The sequence below is a fragment of the Oncorhynchus kisutch genome, linkage group LG20 (assembly GCF_002021735.2).
Source record: "Oncorhynchus kisutch isolate 150728-3 linkage group LG20, Okis_V2, whole genome shotgun sequence".
NCBI classification, from domain to species: Eukaryota; Metazoa; Chordata; class Actinopteri; order Salmoniformes; family Salmonidae; genus Oncorhynchus; species Oncorhynchus kisutch.
This window is the reverse complement of record NC_034193.2, coordinates 19,899,264-19,926,588: the sequence shown is the minus strand read 5'-3', so window position 1 is coordinate 19,926,588 and position 27,325 is coordinate 19,899,264. Positions and strand designations below refer to the sequence as shown.

Here is a 27,325-nt window from a genome sequence, read left to right as displayed (position 1 = left end):
TTTGTGAAAATAGATTTTTTGGGACCTAACTTCCTTACCAATTTTCCCAAGTGGTTTCTTCTTCACAGACTCCATGAAATTATGACATCTTCCTAAATATTTGGTCACATTATACATTTTGTGTATGGTTTCCTAGAAACAAGGGGTGGCTCAACTAACCCTTTGCCACCCATTCCCCCCTACGGTTTACTGTCTAAGGTGTTTTTTAATTCTGTAAGCAAAGATGACAAAGAGAATGCTTGGGGACATTTAATATGTGTTATTGTACACAGGAAACACACACAAAAAAACATGAGGTAAAAAACAAGTTACCCCTATAGAGCTCCAGGTTATTTGATTTCTGAAAGAAATGCACACAGTTCCCTTAAAAAGGGGGAAACACCATAGAGCCGGTTTCAAAACACATCAATATCTATGTTGATAGTTTCTTGAATCAAACACTAAACTGTTTTATGTTTGATACGGGGAGAAATGTCTGGGGGAGAAATGTCGTCTTTGAAGGTGGTTTTTATATGGGCAGGAGTAGGAGAAATAAATACATATTGCTTGGGTTACCATCAAGCACACTTTGACAATGCTATGCAGCAGCCTTCTGACTTCTCTCTATAGCCATCCTCTCAAGGCGCTCTGTGTAGAACCCGTTGAAATCCAACCTATGGAATCAAATTCAAAGCAGTTTTTACTAGGATTGTAACTATCTTAGCATATCCATTCAAGCAACTATCTCTAGACCAGGAGTTTCCCCACTCCGGTCCTGGAGAGCTGGGGGTACGCAGGTTTTTGTTCCAGCCCGGCACTAACACACCCATTTCCAATAACCAACTTCTCACAGTGTTCAGTCTGGACCTTGATCAGTTGAATCAGGTGTGTGGGTGCTGGGCAGCAACAAAAGCGTGCGTAGCCAGTATCTCTCCAGTACCAGAGATAGACCTGTGCAGTAGTATACCCACCGGTAGATGATGTTAATCATGCTGTGCTCACAGTCGTTGGTGCTGTAGACGCTGAGCTTGTCCAGCAGGTCCAGGAGCAGTGTGCTGAAGTTGCTGTCAAACTTGCTGATGGTGGCTTCGAAGCACGAGTCTGACTGCAGGGCGTCCATGTGCTCCGCTAGGAACTGATGACGGGGAACAACGACATACAGTTGAAGTCGGAAGTTTACATACACCTTTGCCAACTACATTTAAACTCAGTTTTTCACAATTCCTGACATTTAATCTTAGTAAAAATGCCCTGTCTTAGGTCAGTTAGGATCATCACTTTATTTTATGGATGTGAAATGTCAGAATAATAGTAGAGAATGATTTATTTCAGCTTTTATTTATTTCATCACATTCCCAGTGGGTCAGAAGTTTAAATACACTCAATTAGTATTTGGTAGCATTGCCTTTAAATTGTTTAATTTTGGTCAAACGGTTCAGGTAGCCTTCCAAAAGCTTCCCACAATAAGTTGGGTGAATTTTGGCCGATTCCTCCTGACAGAGCTGGTGTAACTGAGTCAGGTTTGTAGGCCTCCTTGCTCACACGCTTTTTCAGTTCTGCCCACAAATGTATAGGATTGAGGTCAGGGCTTTGTGATGTCCACTCCAATACCTTGACTTTGTTGTCCTTAATCCATTTGGCCACAACTTTGGAAGTATGCTTAGGGTCATTGTCCATTTGGAAAACCCATTTGTGACCAAGCTTTAACTTTCTGACCGAGGTCTTGAGATATTGCTTCAATATATCCACATCATTTTCCTACCTCATGATGCCATCTATTTTATGAAATGCACCAGTCCCTCCTGCAGCAAAGCACCCCCACAACATGATGCTGCCACCCCCATGCTTCATGGTTGGACACCTACACCACCCAATGTCACAGGAAGGCCAAAAAGATCCAAGGACAACAACCACCCGAGCCACTGCCTGTTCACCCCGCTATCATCCAGAAGGCGGGGTCCGTACAGGTGCATCTAAGCTGGGACCAAGGGACTGAAAAACAGCTTCTATCTCAAGACCATCAAACTGTTAAACAGCCATCACTAACATTGAGTGGCTGCTGCCAACATACGGACTCAAAATCTCTAGCCACTTTAATAATTAAAAATTGGATGTAATAAATGTATCACTAGTCACTTTAAATAATGCCACTTTATATAATGTTTACATACCCTACATTACTCATCTCATATGTATATACTGTATTCTATACCATCTACTGCATCTTGTCTATGCCGTTCGACCATCGCTCATCCATATATTTATATTTACCTATTCTTATTCATTCCTTTACACTTGTGTGTATAAGGTGCTGTTGTGAAATTGTTACTTGTTAGATATTACTGCATGGTCGGAACTAGAAGCACAAGCATTTCGCTACACTTACATTAACATCTGCTAACCATGTGTATGTGACCAATAAAATTCGAAAGCCTCCCCCTTTTTCCTCCAAACATAACGATGGTTACTATGGCCAAACAGTTCTATTAGTGTTTCATCAGACCAGAGGACATTTCTCCAAAAAGTACAATCTTTGTCCCGATGTGCAGTTGCAAACCGTAGTCTGGCTCTTTTTAATGGCGGTTTTTGAGCAGTGGCCTCTTCCTTGCTGAGTGGCCTTTCGATATAGAACTCGTTTTATGGTGGATATAGATACTTCTGTACCGGTTTCCTCCAGCATCTTCACAAGGTCTTTTGCTGTTGTTCTGGGATTGATTTGCTCGAGGAGACAGAACGCGTCACCTTCCTGAGCTTTATAACGTTTGCGTGGTCCCATGATGTTTATACTTGGTTACTATTGTTTGTACAGATGAACGTGGTACCTTCAGGCGTTTGGAAATTGCTCCCAGTGATGAACCAGACTTGTGGAGGTCTACAAGTTTTTTTCTGAGGTCTTGGCTGATTTTTTTTTGATTTTCCCATGATGTCAAGCAAAGAGGCACTGAGTTTGAAGGTTGGCCTTGAAATGCATCCAAGGGTACACCTCCAATTGACTCAAATGATGTCAATTAGCCTATCAGAAGCTTCTAAAGCCATGACATTTTCCGGAATTGTCCAAGCTGTTTAAAGACACAGTCGACTTTGTGTATGTAAACTTCTGACCCACTGGAATTGTGTTACAGTGAATTATAAGTGAAATAATCTGTCTAAACAATTGTTGCAAAAAATGACTTGTGTCATGCACAAAGTAGATGTCCTAACCGACTTGCCTAAACTATGGTTTGTTAACAAGAAATGTGTGGAGTGTATGTAAACTTCTGACTTCATCTGTAGGTAAAGACATTTTCTGATTGGGATACAGAAATGTTATATCTGATAGATTGCACTTGAGACAGAATACAAAACATTCATTGACATCTTTACGATACTATTGTATTTGGTTGTTGTTCTATGTAACATACCCAGGTAAAACCCATGTCATACTTTGACGTTTTACCTTTGAAAGCCATGCTTCAAGTTGTCTATAGCAGTGAGTATCTGTGAGTATGTGTGTAGTTACCTTGGAGGTGAGCCTCTTCTTCTCTTGCTCCACGGTGCGTTCGCTCTGGGTGGGAGGACCCTCCATGGTGCCGTGCTCCAGAGTCAGGCGGTTCATCTCCCGGTCCAGCTTCATGCTCTGGGTGAAGCGCTACACCAGGAAATAGACACACATTTAATAAGGATCAGCAGTGAGAGACACTGTATAGTCACACAGGGGGGAGGGAGGGGATATTTGGCTACATATCACCATACTTCTAATGAGTTGCATGTATTTGTATTTAAATTCAATACCATTACGTTTAAGCTACAACAAGCTGCCTTGACATTCCCAGTTTTTGTAGTTTGCGTTCCACATCCACTAACCTGCATGCAGTTGGTGAACATGACACACACGGACATGAGCTTGGAGAAGATCTTGAGCAGCTCTGGGTTGGTCAGCATGCAGTCCTTCAGGCAGTTGTCCAGGAAGCTGGTGTGATGACAGAGCACGTCGTCTATGTTGGAGGCCTGAGAGAGACAAGATGGACTATATTAGGGCATTCGTGGTCAATGCAGGGTGTGGCATGGTTATGACAGTGTGCACTAAACTGCAGCATGCAGTTATTAGGAGCATATTAAATGAATGTAATATTGAAAATGAGGACTGGAAAAAAACGTTTGACCACAACAATCTTAGGTCAAAGCAAAGAAAATGCTTGTGGCTGACATTGGTAATGGATGCCAATCTACTACACTAGGCACAGAACAATTACACCACAAGTAGCTATAGGCTGATACATGATAGCACTGAATGCTATCAAGGTGAGGAGCAGCCTTGGTTACTTTCCACGCACAGATTTCAGGTTGTTCTCCATGATATGCCAGGTGGGCTCCATGACTTCAAACATCATGTAGTACTGGATGTTCTGGACAAAGTTCAGCATGCGCTGTCTCAGGGCAAACGCTGCTGCAAACCTTCAGGGAGGAGGAAACCAGATAGCTTATATTATAACTTGCTATTAGGAAGTTGGCACTAAGAGGAACAAACAAGGAAGTTAAGTGAAGAAGTTTCGTCAACTCACCACTTGGCTCTGTGCAAGGCGTACTGCTTGGCTGTTTTGTTGCTGATCCACACGTTGCACAACAGCCTCTCGACATGTTTGCAGTAAAAAATGTGACGGAATAGCATCTGGTATCTCGTAAGCGCTTTCCTAGAAAAATACAAACTCTGAATCAGACAGAACACATGGTTATAGTATTGACATTTAGCATGCCCTGGGTCCCCGGGGGGGGTTGTCAATAGATTGAGAAAAGCTACATTTGGGTAGAAAAGTATATATTTTTTATTTGAATCCCATCTTCAAGTGAGCTTTTTTTTGGCCTTCATTTAATCAGGAAGTCATACCGAGGTCAGAGGACCTGGCCTTGGATATAGCCCCAGTGTACCGACCTGTTGATGATAAGTGACAGCGGCCACTTGACGATGTAGTCGAAGGAGAAGGCCTCCAGGCCGCTGAGGGCCACCTCGGTGGGGTCGGCATTGATGATGGCCTTCTCCTGCTTGGTCTCGATGGCCAGCACCCGCAGCAGTTGGGTTATCACGTCATGTGGCATCAGGTCAATCTGGGAAACCGGACCAGAGGGTGAGTGGAAGAGTTCAGTGTGACGCCCCTCCAAAACAGCCACATTACATACCAGTTGTTTAACTTAGTCTTTTATATGTATATCCTATAGATCGCAATTTCCCCTCTCCCAAAAAAACACTTTTGTGTCGTCAGCGAACTTGATGGTTGAGTTGGAGATGTGCGTGGCCAGGCAGTCATGGGTGAACAGGGAGTACAGGAGGGGGCTGAACACGCACCGCTGTGGGGCCCCTGTTGAAGATCAACGTGGCGGAGGTGTTGTTGTCTCCTACTTTGCTCAGATATCATATTAAAAACATTTCTCTCCACTATGGCAAAATGTGTAGAATTGCAGAAAATGTACTCTAAAGCTGCTTATGGCACCCAAAAGGCTAGGGCCGGCTCTGACTGCATGTGTGGTTATGGATGTGGGTACGCAGACCCGTGAGCCACATCATGAGTTCAGATTTTTGGTGGCCCCCACCTCCAACAAAGTTGCCCATCCCTGCTATACAATTGTGATTCTGCCCCTCAGCAATTGTCTATTACTGTGCTAGAGTGCAGCTATAAGAAAGGTCTAATGCAGTGAACAGCAATGGACGCACCATTTGAATAACAAGATAATAAATGACTTTAGATTCACCTCAAAGTAGTCAATAGTGCCCCCAGCTGCTGTAAGCAAATGTTAATATGCTCAGACATATTTTGGGAAGGTTACACGAGCCTATTCATCATAATGCATGCATGAAAGGATATTTAAAATCATACCGTGTAGTATGCATTTAGGTCATGATGCTTGAACTAAACCCATTTACAAAACTGAAACTGAATGAATAAGGTAACCACTAGATGGTGCTGCTGTTAACAAGATAGTATCAATTCCAGACTGGTACTCGTCTAGGATATTTAATCAATAAGGCCAGAGGGGTGGCCAACATACCACGGCTAAGAGCTGTTCTTGGTCACGACGCAATGCAGAGTGCCTGGAGACAGCGGTCCACTACAGACACCCTGGTTTGAATCCAGGCTGTTTCACAACCGGCCGTGATTGAGAGTCCCATAGGACGGCACACAATTGGCCCAGCGTCGTCCGGGTTTGGCCGGTGTAGGCCGTCATTGTAAATAAGAATGTCTTCTTAACTGACTTGCCTAGTTAAATAAAGGTTACATTTAAAATAAATAAAAATCCGGTTTATAATTACCTTCAGGTCATCTTTGAATGGGTCTGTGTTAGCAGTACTCATCCTCAGAGCCAGCTCTAGTAAGGCCTCCAGTCTGGGAGGGACAATGTCATCCACTGGCTTTTTCAGCTCCTCTTCTGTCAGATCCATGAAATGGACAAAGAAATCTCCCTTGTCCATTAAGAAGTAGTGCTTGATTGACCTAGGAAGAATACATATTTTAGCATACAACTGAACAACAACTTCTCCCTCAATGTGAGCAAGACAAAGGAGATGATCGTGGACTATAGGAAAAGGAGGGCCGAACAGGCCTCCATTAACATCGAAGGGTCTGAAGTGGAGCGGGTCGAGAGTTTCAAGTTCCTTGGTGACCACATCACCAACGAACATTCATGGTCCAAACACACCAAGACAGTTGTGACGAGGGTATGACAACACCCTTTCCCCTTCAGGAGACTGAAAAGATTTGGCATGGGTCCCCAGATCCTCAAAACGTTTGACAGATGCACCATCGAAGAGCATCCTGACCAGTTGCATCACCGCCTGGTTTGGCAACTGCTCGGGATCTGACTGTAAGGCGCTACAGAGGGTCGTGTGTACGGCCCAGAACATCACTGGGGCCAAGCTTCCTGCCATCCAGGACCTATATAATAGGCGGTGTCAGAGGAAGGACAACATTTTTTGTCAAAGACTCCAGTCACTCAAGTCATAGACTGTTCTCTCTACCGCACGGGAAGCTGTACCGGAGCGCCAAGTCTAGGTCCAAAAGGCTCCCTAACAGCTTATACCTCCAAGCCATAAGATTGCTGAACAATTAATCAAATGGCCACTCAGACTATTTACATTGACGCTCCCCTTTGTTTTTATATTGCTGCTACTCACTGTCTATTAGCTATGCATAGTCACTTTACAAATGACCTTGACTAACCTGTACCCCCACACATCGACTCTGTACCAGTAACCCCTGTATATAGCCTTGTTATTGTTATGTCATTTACTTGTTACTTAATTTTATTTTTATTTTTTAATTACTTTAGTTTATTTCGTAAATATGTTCTTAACTCTATTTCTTGAACTGCATTGTTGCATGTGACAAAAACAATTTTAATTTGAGCATACCAAATCAGAAATACCCTATCAAACTTGAATGATCTATTTATGGTTGTGTTGTTGTTGTTTACCTAAGGCGTGCGACCAGCTCCTTCTCCTCCATCAGGAAGTCTAGAAGGACCTTGCTGGCGTAGTAGTATGATTTTTCTATCTGCTCCACGTAGGCTCTCTCCTTGAGAGTGTAGAGGATCTCCTTAGCATCGGGACATGTCACGTCCCGGCCACACTCTCTCACCACGTTGAGGTACTTCCCTATAGAACAGGATGAGAAGAAGAAAAAAACAGACACAAAAACTCCACTACAAATGATCAGGACCTTGATACTCCTTGTTTTCTACACTATAAGAAAACTGTGAATTGCACTGGCCATGGTCAGGATGCTCTAAAAGGGTGACCTGAGCAAATCTGATGCGAACAGTATGATGCGCCTTACCTGTACTTAAAATTTTGTCTGCCATTTTCTGAAGAAAGGATGGAATTCTGTGCTGTACGATGGTGTACCGCTGATCCCAATACTTGTCGTTGTAGTCCTCCTGGATCTTCTCTTTCTGTAGCTCGTGCTCTTCAACCATGAACTCACTGTGAAGACAAAATAAATCACAAAAAACATGAACAAAACGAACTAATTATGTAAAAATCTAAAATTGCCATAACTCATGTCCAAGTCTGTAACATAATTATTATTATTTTTTAACCTTTATTTTACTAGGCAAGTCAGTTAAGAACAAATTCTTATTTTCAATGACGGCCTAGGAACAGTGGGTTAACTGCCTGTTCAGGGGCAGAACGACAGATTTGTACCTTGTCAGCTCGGGGATTCGAACTTGCAACCTTTTGGTTACTAGTCCAACGCTCTAACCACTAGGCTACCCTGACATAATACAGAAGTACCTATTTGATTAAATGGTAGAAATGAAGAAATGTGGGAAATGAGTTGCGTGACAAAAATAAAAAAACGATACCTGTAAGGGTCCTTGATGATGCCTCTATAGATCCATTTCTCCAGTATCTCAAAGTAAGGGACACTAGCTGCTTTCGTGAGGTATAGGCACAGTTCCTGGGCTTGACTGTCTCCAGTGTAGTTGAAGGTACGATCATGAAGGAGGCTCAACGTCGACCCACCCATGCAGTCTCCTTTGTCCACCGAGGAGGCTTTGAGAAGCAGAACATGCAACCCACTGATTATCTTTTTTACTAGGGGCACTTTTTACTTTGGGCAGTCTGCAACAACATACCACACACTACCATCTCATCCTCATAGACCACTGGACAAGACAATATCAGCATAACACCTCTGACAGATCTATCTAAAAAGCAATAACACAATTGAATGTCCAAAAGTGCAATGCTCATCATGCTCAACAGTTTCCCCTGTGTATAAAGAATGGTCCACCACCCAAAGGACATACTGCCAACGTGACAAAACTGTATGAAGTATTGGAGTCAACACAGGCCAGCATCCCTGTGGAACGCTTTCGACACCTTGTAGAGTCCATGCCCCGACAAATTGAGTCTGTTCTGAGGGCAAAGGGGACAGGTGCAACTCAATATTAGGAAGGTGTTCCCTAATGTTTGGTATACTCCGTTTATATATACAATTTATTGTATGATCATAACAGCTTTACCAATGGAGGCTAGGATCTCCATGGTCCTCATGGTAGGCTGGATATAGAACCAGAGCTTCTGCAGGGAGAGCATGCCCTGCCTGTGGAGGTGCTCCAGCTGGGTCACCAGGATCAGGTACTCCTTCATCAGGGTCCTCATGGCCGCCGTCAGGGCGTGGTTCACCTGGCCGTACTCAAAGGACGACTTCTCCTCAGTGAAGCTGCCAGACAAACACAGCCAAACTGTTATACCAGACAAAACACAAACAAATTGTTTGACAATGAAAGCCACATGATACATTTCCAGATGGTGTAAGGATCACAACTTGAGTCCCGCAGAAACAAAACAAAGTTAAGTATCTAGGCTGAGTGTACAAATCATTAGGAACACCGGCTCTTTCCATGACAGACTGACCAGGTGAATCCAGGTGAAAGCTATGATCCCTTACCGATGTCACTTGTTAAATCCACTTCAAAATCACTGTAGATGAAGGGGAGGAGACAGGTTAAAGAAGGATTTTTAATCCTTGAGAGGGTGGTAGTAGGTGCCAGTCGCACCAGTTTGTGTCAAGAACTGCAACACTGCTGGGTTTTTCACACTCAACAGTTTCCTGTGTGTATCAAGAATGCTTCACCACCCAAAGGACATCCAGCCAACTTGACACAACTGTGGGAAGCATTAGTCAACATGGTCCAGCATCCCTGTGGAATGCTTTTGACACCTTGTAGAGTCCGTGCCCTGATGAATTGAGGCTGTTCCGAGTGCAAAGGGGGGGTGTAATTCAATATTAGGAAAGGCCTTAATGTTTTGTACACTCAGTGTATATTTCCTTGTTAAAGTTCACTCACCGTGTTATAGTAGAGTAGTATGAGGCGACTGGTAGTATCCTGTTGACCAGCTCCTTGATGGACATGTCAAGGCTGGGGTCAATGATGAAGGAGCGGTTCTGCCTCCCGAGGACAGGCTGGGCTGTGATGTCTCTGCCATCCACACCGATCAGCACAAACAACAGATCATCAACCAAAGCCTGCTCCTGGGCTGGCAGGGGCATTGTACCTGATCATAAAACACCAAAGAGATTTGAGGTACATTTCCACACATTTCCTTATTGCATTCACTACATAAAAATGAGCAGTCGCTGCCTTCAGAAAGTATTCACGCCCCTTGACTTTTTCCACATTTTGTTATCTTGGAGACTGAATTTAAAAAGGATTAAATAGAGATTTTGTGTCACTGGCCTACACACAATACCCCATAATGTCAAAGTGGAATGTTGTTTTTAGAAATTGTTACAAATGTATTAAAAACAAATAGCTGAAATGTGTTGAGTCAATAAATATTCAATATCTTCGTTAAGGCAAGCCTAAATAAGTTTAGGAGTAAAAATGGATTAAAACAAGTCATATAAAAAGTTGCATTGGATCACTCTTTGTGCAATAGTGTTTAACATGATTTTTGAATGACTACCTCACCCTACACACAGAGATGAGGTAAAAAAAAAAATTGACATTGAATATCCCTATGAGCATGGTGAAGTTATTAATTACACTTTTGGATGGTGTATCAATACACCCAGTCACTACAAAGATACAGGCGTCCTTCCTAACTCAGTTGCCGTTGAGGAAGGAAACCGCTCAGGGATTTCACCATGAGACCAATGGCGTCTTTAAAACTGATACAGAGTTTATGGCTGTGATAGGAGATTACTGAGGAGATTACTGAGGATGGATCAACAACATTGTAGTTACTCCGCAATACTAACCTAATTGACAGCGTGAAAATAAGGCAGCCTGTACAGAATACAAATATTCCAAAACTTGAATCCTGTTTGCAACAAGGCACTAAAGTAATACTGCAAAAAAATGTAGCAAAGCAATTCACTTTATGTCCTGAATATAAGTGTTATGTTTGGGGAAAATCCTATACAACACATTACTGAGTACCACTCTCCATATTTTCAAGCAGAGTAGTTGCTGCATCATGTTATGGGTATGCTTCTAATCGTTAAGGACGGGGGAGTTTGAGGATAAAAAAGAAATGGAATGGAGCTAAGCACAGGCAATATCTTAGAAAACCTGATTCCGTCTGCTTTCCACCAGACACTGTGAGATAAATTCACCTTTCAGCAGGACAATGACCTAAAACACAAGGCCAATTATACACTGGAGTTGCTTACCAAGAAGACAGTGGCCAGTGGCCAAGTTACCGTTTTGGCTGAAATCTGCAATAAAATCTATGGCAAGACATGAAAATGGTTGTCAAGCAATGATCAATTTGACAGAGCTTGAAGAATTTGTAAAATAATAAATGTGCAAATATTGTACAATCCAGGTGTGCAAAGCTCTTAGAGACTTACCCAGAAAGACTCACAGCTGTAATCGCTGCCAAAGGTGATTCTAACATGCATTGACTCAGGGGTGTGAATACTTGTGTAAATTTGATATTTCTGTATTTAATTTTCAATAAATTAGCAAACATTTCTATAAACCCTTTTCACCTTGTCATTTTGGGGGTATTGTGTGTAGATAGGTGAGAAAAATAATACATTTGATCAATTTAGAATTCCGTCTGTAAAAACAAAATGTGGAATAAGTCCGGGTAATGAATACTTTCTGAAGGCACTGTATGCACAAACTTCATGAAATCTATCAAAATGTGTCAGACATATGAAGAACATTCATACCAACAGCCACTGCTGGGTCTCCTCCTGCTGGTGTGGCACCGGTGATGAAGTCCCCAATCAGAGCAGGCCGGTCATACACCCAGTTTGGAAACACTGGGTTGGGCTGAGTGGGGTTCTTTTTGTTGTGTCTGTCCCTCAGCATCTTTCGTGTGACCTCAGCCGACTGTACAGATGGAGGACAAATAGTAGAACCTACAGATGTATTCAACTTTAGCCTTTTCAAAACTATTTGGTCCGGCCCACTTGAAGTAGTCATACGCCGTGGGCCAGGAGTTTTTTCTGACTACATGACTTCACCAGGAAAAACTCCAGACCCTACTTTACAACTATGTAACAGACTATAAAAAGGGCCAGAAAATATCCTGTCCCTAATTATAAGTAACCTTTAAAATGATGTGAGTACACACCTGGGGCACGTTGGAGCTGGCAGTGACGTTTCCCAGCTTCTTGCGCAGCTCTTCCAGTTCCTGCATTGACATCTTGGTGCTGGTTGGAGGGATAGCAAAGGTTGTGCTTGTACTTGATGTCACATTACCAGTTGCTTCAGACCTTTCTTTGGCATTCTGTTGCAGACATTGGAGCGTCTGGAATATATTAAAACACATTGTTATTGGGACATAATACTGTACTTTAAATTAAACAGTGTAGGAATTGTCAGCATCTGAGTAACATATGCAAAATGATTACCTCTTTGTCCTCGCTAAGCTTTGATAGGAGGTAGACCAGTGGGTCCAGGTTGCGGACATTTTTTGACTTGAGCTCATCATATTTCCTTAGGAAGTCCTCTGGCGTCTTTGAATACTCTACTATTTTGACCTGAGAATGAAAGTTGAATTAGTCAAGGCTATTGGTAGAAAGAGCATTAACCTTTACAAAATTGGCCAATAATTTCCCCATCAATCACCTTTGCACTGTGTGCAGACACTGTTGTGGTGACATATGGTGTCCTGTTCTTCTGCAGTAAATCAATATACACTTCTGCTCCATCACCTCCTCGCACATGAAGCAGACTGAGCAGCTCGTTGACGTCATGATGTATCCGAAACTCACTCATGGCTAAGGCTGTTGAAATGAGAAAGGTCAATAACTAAATAATCCATCCTCTGTCAAGTTCAACTCTAACAGTTTATCCGTTTAATAATGACATGATGGCAGTTAAAAGTTAAAGCATGCAAATGTATAAATGAATGTGGCTGATTGCTATCTATCAATATGTCCCTCCCCTCCACCCTCGTATTGATGTTGCAGCTTCTCTGGCTACATAGGGACACAACTGATGATGCTTTAGATTCTAGTGTCTTCCCTTTCTTGCTTTAGTATAACGAATTGAGCTGGCTAGACCACAACATTATTAAACTATTTCCTTAATTAGCTAGTTATGAAGCTAGCTTGATGGTCTTCAAATTGACCCAATTTGGTCAAGCTAGATAGCTAACTAACTAGCCAACCACTTTTAGCAAGCACGTTAGCTAAACTACTAGAATAGGGTCTGAAAATAGAGCTTGCTAGCGAACATTTTTAGCTACCTGGTTAGCTATATAAACTGAATCTTGAAATGTATTATCTGGAAACACTTAGCGAGTAAAGGATGATTAAAAACAGGAAAAATTGATAGCACATTACCTGAAGCCTCTGTTGACTAACAAGCAGTTACCGCCAACTGTCTGGCAACACAACATGTACTGTTTCAGATCTTTCATAATAAATGTTTTTAGATTAAAATAATTTAATAAAGTGCTTAATATAAGGAGATGTACAACATCAACAGAGAACACATTTTTCATTTAAATACTAACTATAGTATGACTGAAAATAACATTTATATTTAAACAATGAACTCTTATTTTGGAGGGGGAAAACGACATAGCGGAAGTATACAGTAATGACGTTCCAACCCGGAAGAATTGTCGTCTTCTGATTAACGTTTGAATAAACAAGAATGGCCAATTTGTTTTAGGAAAACATTGCAAGCGATGTTGCTAAAAAATATCGTATATTTCAACTAAGAAATATAGATGTCTTGTAAGGCATGGACGAATGTGTGTAACAACGCCCTAATGTCAGCCACCTTGTTGGATAAAAAGAACCCCGTTGTGTTCACGAATCGGTAGGAATTATTGTTACCCTGCAGTGTGCTTGTTTTTGACGAAGGAAATATGGCTGAATTGCACGTTGTGGAGCAGAGTGGTACTAGCACTATAGAACAAACCGAGCACCGTGATGTCCGAGGCTCTGTTCGGCTGGCTTCGTCCAGTCTCATGGTTCCGCCGCGGAGTAGCTTGCCCACCAGTCCCGGGGTATCGAGTACTAGCAGAGTAGTGTTTGGGTTCCCAATGAGAAGCAACCCCAGTTCCCCGTCAGAGAAACCCGGATCCCGCTGCAGTTCCCCAGCAGAGAAACCCGGATCCCGCTGGGTTCGCCTCAATGTTGGTGGAACCTGCTTTGTCACAACCAAACAGACATTGTGCAGGGACCCCAAATCGTTCCTGTACCGATTGTGTCAAGAAGATCCGGATTTGGACTCTGATAAGGTAACATAATCTATCATAACCGTTATATCATAAATCAAGGTGCATCAATGTAGCATTCATAATGAATTGCCACTGTGAAGATCATGCATGAGATTACACCCATCACCTTAAGCTAAAATGTTTGAACATTGTAACACTCATCAAAAGTCTACTGCTCAGCCATTTGATAGTAATGTATGATTTGATCTGCATGTGAAGAAGCACCAGAAAAACATTTATCTGACACTAATGGCAGGCATGCAATGGCCTTTTTGTCAAACTTTTATAAATATCTTAGGATGAGACCGGTGCGTACCTGATTGACAGAGATCCCACATACTTTGGCCCCATTCTGAATTACCTGCGGCATGGGAAACTGATCATGGACAAGAACCTAGCAGAAGAAGGTAAGACTGTCTAAATAATAGTTCAAAAAGATTGTCAAATAAAATCCCGATCACACACCATGCTTTTATTTAGAAGCAATGGGATTCTGCAGATGTGTGATACAGGCCCTTTCCTTATTAGTATCATGCCACTAAACTATTGGTTGGCTGTCTCAGGTGTCCTTGAGGAGGCGGAGTTCTACAATATTGCGTCATTGGTGAGGCTGGTAAAGGAGAGGATACGGGACAACGAGAACAGGACATCTCAGGTATGCCAGGGAAAGGCAGACAGGATGAATGGAAAAGGCCTTAGTCTTGGATGGATGATGGCATTGATGCTGTGAAATAACACATGCTAAACCAAACACTAACATTTCAGAGGATGAATGTGTTTACAAGTCTGTGTTTGTGTGTATACTAGCACATGCATACGCACACACACCACTCACTGTTCCAAAGCAAAACACCTACCCACCAATTAACCCTAATGTGCTCTGGTAGACACATGTCACTGTGTGGAAACAGGGGCTTTTATTGTAGTATCTGTTTTTCTCTCAGGGCCCAGTGAAACATGTGTACCGGGTGCTGCAGTGCCAAGAGGAGGAGCTCACCCAGATGGTGTCCACCATGTCAGACGGCTGGAACTTTGAGCAGGTGGGCCTAGTAGTCGTCATGTAACACTTGTCTTTAGATCCATAGGTCGTTGGTGGTAAATCTGGTAATGTCCATACCTTTTTCCAGTGCCTTAAAATGTCCTTGTGAAGTTGACTTTTTAAGCTAATTTACAATCTCGCTCACCCTTTCCCCATCTCCCCTCACAGCTCATAAGCATCGGCTCGTCCTACAACTATGGCAACGAGGACCAGGCTGAATTCCTGTGTGTGGTTTCCCGGGAGCTCAACAACTCCACTAACGGCATTGTCATCGAGCCCACTGAGAAGGCCAAGGTGAGATCAGCTGCTGAGAGTGTCTGTGAGTCATGTGTTAGGCATGAAGTCAGAAGATTCTCACATGTAGGGATAGTTCACTGCGACATCAAAGTTTGTCAGGCATTTTCAGACTTAAAAAATGGTGTAATGTATAGATGAGGCCTCGTCCCACGTCATCGGTTGTGTAGACTGAGCTTCACTTTGAGCTTCACTTTTTTTTAACCCTAAGTTAATGGAAATGATAGGCACTGAATATTTTGAAATCAGCCGGTGCCTAATCTCGGAAACCCAGAGCTAAAATATTGCGTTATTACGTCAGATGCTTGATCGAGTTCAAAAAAGATACTAGAAAGAGGAGCGGAAGCAGAGCAGTAGCTGCATCCCCCTCTGCCTGCTAGTTGTGGGCAAGTTTATGTGCCAATTGGCCCCTCCTCTTCTTAAAAAGAAAAAAATGCAAACCTCTGAGATTGTGATTTGTTTTTTTTTCTTTTCGATTGATCAGTGACGGAAAAATCTGTGCAGGGTCATTCGATGTCCTTTCAGCAAGCCACGACACCCGTCATCTCAGAGATTGTTCTGAAACAGATAAGATGAGCATTGCAGAAACATAATTTTGTTGCAATATAATTTGATATCGGAGGAATTGCATCCAAATTGGCCATTTTATTTATTTATATAATATTAAATTAATGATAGTATTTTTTTTCTAACAATGAGTAAGACATGAGGAATCCAACAAGTTGTCAAAAACCACCCACATCCCACGCCAATCCCACACCAAGAAGTATATACTACAGTATCAGTTCTCTGTTTGACAAGTAGTATGATGCTACGGCTCAGAGTATTGTTTCTTCATCCTATATAATGTATTCTCCATGAATTTGTTGATGTTTCTTTCCCCTATTCAGAGCAATGTGTGATTTAAGTTGTTTATGTCCCATCCTACATCATGATATTAGGTGTTCTGAACACTAGATGGTGCTGTTCCTGCTATTAGGTTATTGTTAAAGGGATAGTTCATCCAAATTACAAATTGGTTTTCTTACCCTGTACGCAGTCTATGGATCAGGTATGACAGCAACCTATGCTTTGGTTTGCAGGTGACGCACACTCACTCACACAATAGACACACATAAGCTATCACACATACACACACACACAGAGAGTCAATGCTGCTGTCACATGTTATAGAGATATTGAACCACTGGACTCTTCTTGTTTCACACTATCAGGTTCTAATTCTCAGAGTAAAACACAACGGACACTATGACAGCTCAAACCAAGTTTATTCTTCCCAGAGGATCAATACAGCTGCATTAGAAGATGACATATTCACACAAGCACTGATATTTAAGACTTCCTCCTGAGTCTCCTCCTACACATCTGAACCGCCAATGCATCTCTGTTGCGAGACAGAACCTTAGTGATATCTGTTCTTCCTCACTTCATCTGACCTGACCTCTACCCCAAAGTGCTCACTCCTCCCCAACTCACGGCTGTCATGGTGCCTGGTACCAGACTGTATCTCTTCTCCTCCCAGAGGATCCTTCCCATAGGATCCCTGATGGCTAACAATAACATATCCTGACATAATGTAAACGTTATACATTACCCTCTCTCCTTCAGTGACATAAGTATATTTCATATTCTCAGAACCCAACAACACTGTGTATTAAAATACTGTATCCCCAACATAGCTCATTCTAATATTTCTACTACTGTAAATTGTATGTTATTTACAGTGTTTATACACCCCACATGTTTATATACTGAATTCTTGCGATAGCTCACTCTCATATATCTACTGCAATGCATATCATTCTTAGTATATCTTGTGTAAATTCTCCCAGTATACATATGTATAGATTGCATTTTGATTACTACTACAATGCTATTTGGGTGATTCATTGGATTTGTCCCGCTGTTCTCGATTTGTTATTTATTTTATATATACACTACATGACCAAAAGTATGTGGACACCTGCTTGTCCACATACTTTTCATTCTCATTCCAAAATCATGGGCATTAATATGGAGTTGGACCCCCTTTTGCTGCTGTAACAGCTTGCACTCTTCTGGGAGGGTTTTCCACTATATGTTAGAAAATTGCTGTAGGGACTAATGTCGGGGACTGATGTTGTCAGATTAGGCCTGGCACTCAGTTGGTGTTCCAAATTCATCCCAAAGTTGTTCGATGGGGTTGACGTCAGGGCTCTGTGCAGGCCAGCCAAGTTCTTCCATACCGATCTCAACAATCCATTTCTGTATGGATCTCGCTTTTTGCACGGGGGCATTGTCATGCTGAAACAGGAAAGGGCTTCCCCAAACTATTGCCACGAAGTTGGAAGCACAGAATTGTCTAGGATGGGCCTCCTGAGTGACTCAGTGGTCACTCAGTGCTAGCTGTGTCACTAGAGATCCTGGTTCAAGTCCAGGCTCTGTCGCAGCTGGCCGTGACCGAGAGACCCATGGGGGGTGCACAATTGGCCCAGCGTCGTCCGGATTAGGGGAGGGTTTGGCCAGCAGGGATGTTCTTGTCCCATTGCGCTCCAGCGACTCCTGTGGTGGGCCGGGCGCAGTGCCTGCTGACACTGTCGCTAGGTGTACGGCGTTTCCTCCGACACATTGGTGCGGATGGGTTAAGCGGGCGTTGTGTGAAGAAGCAGTGCGGCTTGGCTGGGTTGTGTTTCAGAGGACACACGGCTCTCGACCTTTGCATCTCCCGAGTCCGTACGGGTGTTGCAGCGACGGGAGAGTCCGTACGGGAGTTGCAGCAATGAGACAAGACTGTAACTACCACTTGGATCCCACGAAATTGGGGAGAGAAAAATGACAAACAATCGTCTAGAATGTCATTGTATGCTGTAGCATTAAGATTTCCCTTCACTGGAACTAAGAAGCCTAGCCCAAACTAGAGGTCGACCGATTATGATTTTAACGCCGATACCGATATTGATTATTGGAGGACCAAAAAACCCGATACAATTGCAACAATACTGAATGAACACTTATTTTAACTTAATATAATTCATCAATAAAATGAATTTCGCCTCAAATAAATAATGAAACATATTCAATTTGGTTTAAATCATGCAAAACAAAGTGTTGGAGAAGAAAGTAAAAGTGTGATATGTGCCGTGTAAGAAAGCTAACGTTTAAGTTCCTTGCTCAGAACATGAGAACATATGCAAGCTGGTGGTTCCTTTTAACATGAGTCTTCAATATTCCCAGGTAGGAAGTTTTAGGTTGTAGTTATTATAGGAATCATAGGACTATTTCTCTCTATACCATTTGTATTTCATTAACCTTTGACTATTGGATGTTCTTATAGGCACTTTAGTATTGCCAGTATAGCATCCGTCCTTCTCCTCGCTCCTACCTGGGCTCGAACCAGGAACACATCGACAGCCAGCCTCGAAGCAGCATTACCCATCGCTCCACAAAAGCCGCGGCCCTTGCATGGGAAAGGGGAACAACCACTCCAAGTCTCAGAGTGAGTGATGTTTGAAATGCTATTAGCGGGCACCCCACTAACTAGCTAGCCATTTCACATCGGTTACACCAGCCTAATCTCGGGAGTTGATAGGCTTGAAGTCATAAACAGTTCAATGCTTGAAGCATTGCGAAGTGCTGCTGGCAAAACGCACAAAAGTGCTGTTTGAATGAATGCTTACGAGCCTGCTCTGCCTATCATCGCTCAGACTGCTCTATCAAATCATAGACTTAATTATAACATAATAACACAGAAATATGAGCCTTAGATCATTAATATGGTCAATCCGGAAACTATCATCTCGAAAACAAAATGTTTATTCTTTCAATGAAATACGGAACCGTTCTGTATTTTATCTAACGGGTGGCATCCATAAGTCTAAATATTCCTTTTACATTGCACAACCTTCAATGTTATGTCATAATTACGTACAATTCTGGCAAATTAGGCGGCCCAAACTGTTGCATATACACTGACTCTGCGTGCAATGAACGTAAGAGAAGTGACACAATTTCACCTGGTTAGTATTGCCTGCTAACCTGGATTTCTTTTAGCTAAATATGCAGGTTTAAAAATATATACTTCTGTGTATTTATTTTAAGAAAGGCATTGATGTTTATGGTTAGGTACACATTGGAGCAACGATACGCACCGCATCGATTATATGCAACGCAGGACACGCTAGATAAACTAGTAATATCATCAACCATGTGTAGTTAACTAGTGATTGTGATTATGATTATGATTGATTGTTTTTTTATGAGATAAGTTTAATGCTAGCTAGCAACCCACTACAACACATGCTAAACGGTGTACGCAACCAATACATTTTGGTTTGATTTAGATTTTTGTTTCCTTTCACACAGTTTGAAATACTAACTTTTTTTCCCTAGGTAAACAAAACCAAAACATGAGTTTCTTTCATACCTGGTTCATAGACTGTTACAGGGTAAGAAAACCAATATGTAATTTGGGTGAACTATCTCTTTAACAATGGGGAGGGAGGGATTCTTAATTTTTTTGATCACCTAATAGGAGGAACAACACCATCTAGTGGTCAGAACCTGGTCATATCAGGATGTAGGATGGGGCATAAACCCAACAACTTCAATGACTAATTTCTCAGAACATGGTACAAAAATATCACCATATTCACTAAGAATACATTACACAAGATGAACAAACAATACTCAGAGCCGCAGCTCCATACTACTTGTCAAACTGATACTGTATACTCATTGTTGGGGTCAGATTGGCGTGAGGTGTATGGGGGGGGGGGGGTCTGCGGGTTACTTTACACCATTTTCTTGGATTCCTCATGTCTACCCCAATGTAGGAAAAACTTTCGGTTTAAATCGGATGTTAGGTACTATATTTAATTTGATATGATTCCTATAAATTTAAAATGGCCAATTTTGGGTGCAATCAATTGGCTTAATTTCTCAGATCAAACACGTTTTTGTCGTTGAACAGACTGTAAGACTTTAAAAACACTGTAAAAACACCAGCAACTCAGCTCCAAGTGATTTATAATATGGGAAAGCTGTTCCAAAGTATTTCCAAGCATAAAAGAGAGAGATGCGATCGTATACAAATGTAAGCAAAGTTTGAAATAGTTTTATTTAAATATTATATATGTTTGGACTTCTTGCGATCAATTTGCTGTCAACAACATATTTGTCCTCATGATCCGGCCCCCTGACCATCCTCTCAAGAAAGAATCAGGTAGCGGATGAATCTAGTTGATGATCCCTGATCTAGACGGATGCATTTTCTCTCCTTACAGATCCTCCAGGAGAGAGGTTCACGGATGTGATGAGACTCCCAGGCCTGAGCTCACCCTGCTCAGCTCATGTGACATTTCCTGATGTCCCCTGCACCACCTCAGCCACGGTCCAAACCTTCACCTGTTTCACCTCCCCCTCCTCTGGGTGTGCCTTTCCACAGTGGGGGGGTTCCCATCCCCCTCCCCTACAGTGCTGCAACATAACCCCATCGTCATTTCTTATTCTCAGTTATATTCATGAACATTTTGAGGGATTCTGAAGAGATGGCAATAGAGTATTATTAAATACAACACCTGTTGTCATAAATTGGCTTTTGAAGATTCAGGTTTTGCCCCTGATCATAATCCCCATCTTGTCTATAGTACCTCCACACAGAGCTAAATCATTGTCACCTTCCACATTCAGGTGATCACACAGTTAGTGGGGAGCCCTTTCCTTGTCTGTCCGGCTATGTCGATTTGGCGGAAATCTGTGATAATCTCCTCAGGACTTTCAAAGGCCGAAAAAGAACACAAAAAGAAGGAAAACAAAAAATCTACTGACTGTGACCCGCCCCACCTACAAGCTTGAATATCCACCATCTCCACAGCTGGAGCTCCAAGACAGTTCATAGTCGCTTTAGAGGCTGAAGGCGGAGAGGTGGGGCTAAGGACAATGAAGCCACCAGAATCTTCTACAGCCCTCAAATTCAAATCTGGACCTCAATCTGGACCCCCCCCCCATTCTTCCCCCTCTAATCAGGGACAGATTTCAACTTGGGACACGAGGTGGGTGCGATTTTAATTATCAGGTAGAACAGAAAACCAGCAGTAGGATGGACCTTGTAGGGTAAGATTTGAATACCCCTGTTCTACAGCATCTCTTTTGGTCGTCTTGTGCAGTCAGTCCTGCTCTCACACAAAGTCTTTCATAATAAAACTAGAGTTAAGTGGGGAGGAACAGACCTTTTGTCTAACAGAGGCTCCACCCCACAGTGGTTCATCAGTGGCTTTCACTGCTGAGTGCTGAGCATCCATCACACTGAGCATCCATTTTTCTTTTGGGCTCGGGTCAAAGTCCTTTGTCACCGGGAGGGCACATCTTTCTTTTTTCTTCTTTTTTTTTGCAGCCGTGCTAGTGATGTTTCAGTGCAAAAGAAAACACACAACTTAAAAGACTAAACCACACACATGTACACAATTGTCAGGCATGTGAGGAATATACATCTATATATAATGAAATTATATGGAGAAAATTAATGCAAATGATTAATATTTGTCATATTTTTGTGTAGTATGGTGAGTTTATTCCATTGGGGGAGGACATATCACTCCTCTCTGTGTTTCCCCCATTGACAAAGGTGTACGTTTGTGTATGCACTGCCTCTCTGCTATACGTCAATGATTGGAAATATGATCAGCGACCCAGAGTCTTTCAATGACACAACTTCTAAGTAGATTTTTCTGTTCCCTTATAACCCTTTCAAACGATCCTTATTTCTCGCAGCTCTGTGTTCTCTTTGCATATCTTACAATTGTAATCGGAGATAAGAGACGGGTCACAGAAAGGCTGTGATGGCATGTGTCCAGTACAGTGTGCCTGTTGGACCTGTGATCATCTGTAATCTGCCTCGCCTTTGTTTCATTTTCATGCCAATTATCACTCACTGTGCATTTGCCTGCTACACACCTTGGCGTATGTTCAGTTAACAGGTTTGCTTTACATAACAGTGCATACTGCCAAAATTTAACTGGAATTGTTTATAGAGTAGGTATACCCACAGGAACATTGGGTATTGAAATTGCCGCATGGATGGGACATTTCATCTTTTTGAGTTGTAACGTTGGGGGGAAATAAGGAAATTCTACTTTGTTTCTCAACAAGTGTTACATCTCTCTGTGCCAACCAGCAGTGATGGGTACAAGCTTGTCTGGAGTATACTTCTCTTATACCCATATCATTGTCCCAGGAGTAAATCCTGGTATTACCCCTATTTGTACTACATTCTGTCAATTTGACTGTGTACTTAAAATAAGTACCCCATAGGTGATCAATGTCACATAATCTGTACACCTTTTTCCTGTGTATAATGAATATTTGGTGCAATTATGTTATATCGGCATGTGTAAGAATGCGTTCAACTTAAAAACCACACCCCAAAATAATTACCTGTGCTGTCGTTATGCTCCTTGACTTTTTTTTCCCGTGACTCCCCCCCCCATGTTGTGCAATTCTACTACTAAACTGGGACAACTGCAGTAGCGCACAGACTGTGTTGCTGGAAGAATGACTGACTCTCTGATAGAGGCTCTTTTTCTCCTCTTTGGGCCTTTTTCAAAGCCCCTGGGGGTTGTTCTCTTTCCCTTTGTCTGTCTGTGTCCAGTGTTGTGCCTTTTGACCTGTGTTGTGCACAGTTGTTGCCCCCCCCCCCTCTGGCTTTTGAGGCTCCTCTCGCATTGGAAATGAAACGCTACGAGGCACCAAGGGACCCGTGTGGCGTGGTTCCTCTGTTGGTTCGATCTCCCGTTATTAGTCAGTGAGAGAAACTCCTGGAATAGACCTTGACCGAGTCTATTCTTCCGTCATGACTAGGTCCTGTTTGTTTACGTACAGTGCAGATTATCAGGCTTAACTCCTTTTTCTTTTGTGCCAATACTTTTTAACCAAGCCCCTCCTATTGACCCCTGTACCTTAGCTCCTGAACCATTTCTGTTAGTTTGTCGCTGCATTCCTTTGTTTTCTTTCCTGTCATAAATGTGTGTAGACTGTAGGTGCAGTTGGCCTTGTAAGTTTACCCCACAACCAGCTGAGAGGCAGAGAACAGGAGACAGTGGTTGTAGTTGTGATTTTATCTCAGTAAAAGGGTCCTTCCACCAAGTCGGTGCCTTTTGAGATGTGTAACTTGGTGAAACAATAACATTTGATTTCACCTCATTTTTACATTCTGTCATAAAGAGCCCGGTTTCTCATCTTTAATTGTTTTTTAATGCCTATATTAAGTGTTAAATAAAGTAACAGGGTTGACGATTTCATCTTAAATCAGCCATAACTCCACTTGTGACAGGGGAAATTGAAAGTTGTGTGCAACAGGGAGGGGCAATTGGAACGCAAGCTTCACAAAAAACACAATTGTTAAAACACTTCTAACCTGTGTATCTATGGTAACAGGGTTGACGTGTTACGTTTTCCACAACAAAACACCAGGAAATGCAGAGTAGAAACAGCTGACCTGATTTTACACAATGATTTGACTATTTGATGTTCAATGTTTCTTTTGAAAAAAATTTTTTTTAAAAAGGAATAGTTTCACCATATTAAAATGAGATTAGTTTACATAACAGGCTTGAATTTCAAATGTATTTTTCTTAAAATGAATCACTAATCCTATGAAATAATAAACTTCAGAAATTGATTTGTCAAAGCAACAAAATAACTAGGGCTTTACAATGATGGTGAAAACTTGAATCTTCCTGGAAGTCAGAAGGTGCATGGTTGGACATGTCCATTGCTGAATTTTGCCCTTTTTAATAAGTATTTTTATTCATATTTTCTAAAATATTGAATTCTCCATGTGGTCTATATTAAAGGGCACATCAGGCATTTAAAATTCAATATTGGTTGGTGCACAATTTCACTTAAAATATCAAAGGGATGCAAAAGGCACTCATTTCGTGGAACGAACCAAAAGCGAACAGTGCCCTTTTCTTTCGGGAAAATGGCAGGACATGTTTATTTGGCTTTCTCTCTTGAATTGCATGTTTAAGGCAACTTATGCTGTCTGTTTTGATCCCATGACAATTACACTGACAGAACTTTTTTGTTGTTGCTGTATGCATTCACTTTGAAGCACTTATTTTTCACTCCATTGAACCCAAATTTCTCCTTTGACATTTACTTGTTTCCTTTTATACTTGCAGATTGGTTCATCCAATTTTGAAATTGAACTTTGTGCTTGGATGCAAACGATCATTGCAAAAAAAAAAAGTGTTTTCCCCTATCACGGCACTATTCCGATATTTGTGCTATTTGAACAAATCTGCAAAAACACATGCAGTGTACTACAGAATACGATGTTGTGTACTGGAGTTTGTCGGACATCTGTGTTAGTGCAAACTTTATATGGCGCATGGTTGGAGAGCAGAGGGAGGCATGGCTGTAGTAGGCGTACATTTCTTGTGTGGAACAATGAGTCTGCAACTAGAAGTATTCTCTAATCATGTTTTGTTTCTGTTTTGTGTCATGTCAATTTAACAGTTGCTACAAAAACAAATAACTAGTTTAAAGTTAACCTCACTAAATTAACAGACTCTTTTGTCTATTGAAAACTGAACACGTCTGCAGACCACACTAAATCCAAGTCCACATGCAAAATGAAGAGAGGATCATTTTAATCCGGGCTCCTTCTACCATAGTTAATCTGTAACATCTGCATGTGTTTATACACATACATACTTGTACACACATTTTAGATGTACTGAAAACTTCAATGATTTTGAATGTATTAATTTATCAACAATATTCATGTCATGTGACTATTGTCAATGGAGACTGTGGAGAACTATTTTGAAGCCGAAACATTTTGTCTGATTTTCCTTTCCCTTTTATTTATTTTATATTTTGGAATTTTGTCTACCAAATGCCGTTTCTTTTCAATTGAATAATTTTAACAAAATCCAGTCTGGTTTTTAATTATAAAATGTGTCTCTGTGTTTCAAAATGTGTGTGTGTAACTTGTTTTTGTACAGCTGTTTAAGTTGTGTGTGTGTGTGTGAAAGTGGATTTAAAGATCTTATACCACCTCAAATATTATATTTCATCATTTTAGAAAAGTGAACAAATCCACAAGAAATTCATACACTTTCTGATTTAGCCTATTATTGGGTCCCCGTCCCAAATAGCTGCATGTTTCAGTATCAAACTTCAAGAGATTAGCCTTTACAGTAGCCTGAGGCCGCTGCAACCTGGTGTCAGAGCATTTCGTATTATTATGTACGTAAATCAGAGCACTCCATTTAGTATGTTACATTTCGTATGGTATGTATTAATTTGTGGTTGTCCGTCACCCATTTTGTAAGATATGTTACGAATTTGTAAAATGTACTATCCACTTCATTTTCGAACACTTTTAAAACATGGAAGCCAAACGCGGAAACTGTGGATACAACTTACTCCATGCTCATGCATTATCATATGCAGGTCACTAGAAATCCCTACATTAGCATGATTCTGTTTGCCGATACATACTGACTAAATACACCATTTCACTGTCCTGTTATTGTGCCTGGACCATGTAGGCTAAACTGCAGAGAAAATCCCCCATAACTGATCAAAATGGTTGCCCAACCAGGCAGGCTAGATGCAGTTATTTCTAAATGAATATGCATTCAAAATGCCAGGCTTTTGATCGATTATTCAAATGACATAGGCTTTTAACTGCAGTTTACAGCCTAGACTAGAGTTGTGTACTCACTTGAAAACAAAATGTTTCATTACATTGTGTTGTTGTAGGATACCTTTCTTGTCCCTAAAAAACTGAAACAATAGGGTAGCTTTTCGAGCTGCATACCTGGGTACTGGGAGGAAGCGCGCTCAGCTTCGGGAGTGTACATATTGTAGGCTACGATTTCATTATCTGATCACTTTTTTTTTCTTTTTTCGCTGTGTAAATTGAATGGATATCTTCACTAGATTATTAAGCCTAACATTGAGTTTATGAATTATGGGCTAATATGCATACGCTTCTAATTTAGGTTATAGTCTACATCTCGAGCCTGTCTGACTTTGTTCTGATGCACAATTGTGCACCTGGCCTCCGCAACCAGGGCTTTTCCTCTTAAATCTCAAGAGTCTCAAAGCCATACTACAAAAACTGGTTGTAAAACTTATTTCAATTCATTTTCTTTAGCCTACTAATAGCCTATTGGAGGATAGATGCATGCTTGCTTGTGCATGCTAAATGTAAGATGGGCAGGGAGTTGGAAAGGAGAAGCCCATATTTTCCTATAGCAGTCCTATCTTAATACCGGGCTACATCCTGATAAAGTGGCCTGCTAATGTACCTTTCTGGACATTCTAAACAGTCGAGAATAGACCCAAACTGATCCAAATGGTTGCATAATGAGACCTAGGTTGTAGGCCTCTGCAGTTACTTCAGCATAAAACCAAACAGGACTTTTGGGCGGACATTAAAATTAGGCTGTAAACTGCAGTGATGTAGGCTATGGTCAAATAATTGTGTACTCACAATTGCACTGTTAGCCCTGTTATAATAATTGTCAAAAACGTAGGCCTAGAGGCCAAATCAATAGTGGTGCTTTGTGAGCCCGGGGACCACAGAGCGCAGCAGAATGCACTACAGATCTACCATTACATCATGTGTTAATGATTCTTTTTTGCACTTTTGACAGGTAAATATTTATCCTAAAACTCTAATATTTAGCTAAGGAATGTCCTAATATCTAGCTAATATTTAGCTTCTTACTTTTAGCTACACATCACTTCTATTCTAGCTGTTCCCGTGCACGGCAGGATATAGGCTATACAAGGCTCTCTGCAATAGACCATTCCAATAGGCTAGAAAAGCTATAGAACAGTCATTTTGA

At 41.6% G+C, this 27,325-nt stretch overlaps 2 protein-coding genes across 3 annotated transcripts; one reads left to right on the top strand and one right to left on the bottom strand.

Annotated features, from left to right (window-relative positions):
* Positions 1-234: 234 nt before the first annotated feature.
* On the bottom strand, positions 235-14,646 carry tubgcp2 (tubulin gamma complex component 2). Of its 2 annotated transcripts, XM_031799272.1 has the most exons (19): positions 14,466-14,646; positions 13,849-14,076; positions 12,544-12,701; positions 12,327-12,455; positions 12,047-12,223; positions 11,640-11,802; positions 9,805-10,012; positions 8,977-9,176; positions 8,314-8,503; positions 7,785-7,930; positions 7,423-7,603; positions 6,263-6,443; positions 4,889-5,061; positions 4,521-4,649; positions 4,293-4,413; positions 3,823-3,966; positions 3,479-3,607; positions 951-1,114; positions 235-653 (listed from the first exon to the last, which is right to left on the bottom strand). In XM_031799272.1, exons 3-19 carry the CDS (start codon positions 12,691-12,693, stop codon positions 578-580), a joined length of 2,661 nt encoding a protein of 886 aa, XP_031655132.1. In that variant the 5' UTR covers positions 12,694-12,701; positions 13,849-14,076; positions 14,466-14,646; the 3' UTR covers positions 235-577. The 2 variants fall into 2 exon arrangements, with proteins under 2 accessions (XP_031655132.1, XP_020309239.1); XM_020453650.2 differs by lacking the exons at positions 13,849-14,076; positions 14,466-14,646 and adding an exon at positions 13,263-13,366.
* On the top strand, positions 13,532-25,527 carry kctd2 (potassium channel tetramerization domain containing 2). Its single transcript, XM_020453596.2, has 6 exons — positions 13,532-14,170; positions 14,448-14,556; positions 14,713-14,804; positions 15,094-15,189; positions 15,357-15,482; positions 20,744-25,527. Exons 1-6 carry the CDS (start codon positions 13,796-13,798, stop codon positions 20,771-20,773), a joined length of 828 nt encoding a protein of 275 aa, XP_020309185.1. The 5' UTR covers positions 13,532-13,795; the 3' UTR covers positions 20,774-25,527.
* The last annotated feature ends 1,798 nt before the right edge of the window (positions 25,528-27,325 follow it).

Bases quoted from the DNA above. Each gene is read 5' to 3' on its own strand.
- tubgcp2 (XM_031799272.1), bottom strand. From the start codon at position 12,693: ATGAGTGAGTTTCGGATACATCATGACGTCAACGAGCTGCTCAGTCTG. The intron at 7,931-8,313 runs GTATCGTTTTTT...TTGTCTTCACAG, and splicing joins ATCATCAAGGACCCTTACAG to TGAGTTCATGGTTGAAGAGC. The intron at 4,414-4,520 runs GTGAGTTGACGA...TCCTCCCTGAAG, and splicing joins GCCTTGCACAGAGCCAAGTG to GTTTGCAGCAGCGTTTGCCC.
- kctd2 (XM_020453596.2), top strand. From the start codon at position 13,796: ATGGCTGAATTGCACGTTGTGGAGCAGAGTGGTACTAGCACTATAGAA. The intron at 14,805-15,093 runs GTATGCCAGGGA...TTTTTCTCTCAG, and splicing joins ACGAGAACAGGACATCTCAG to GGCCCAGTGAAACATGTGTA. The intron at 15,483-20,743 runs GTGAGATCAGCT...CTCTCCTTACAG, and splicing joins AGCCCACTGAGAAGGCCAAG to ATCCTCCAGGAGAGAGGTTC.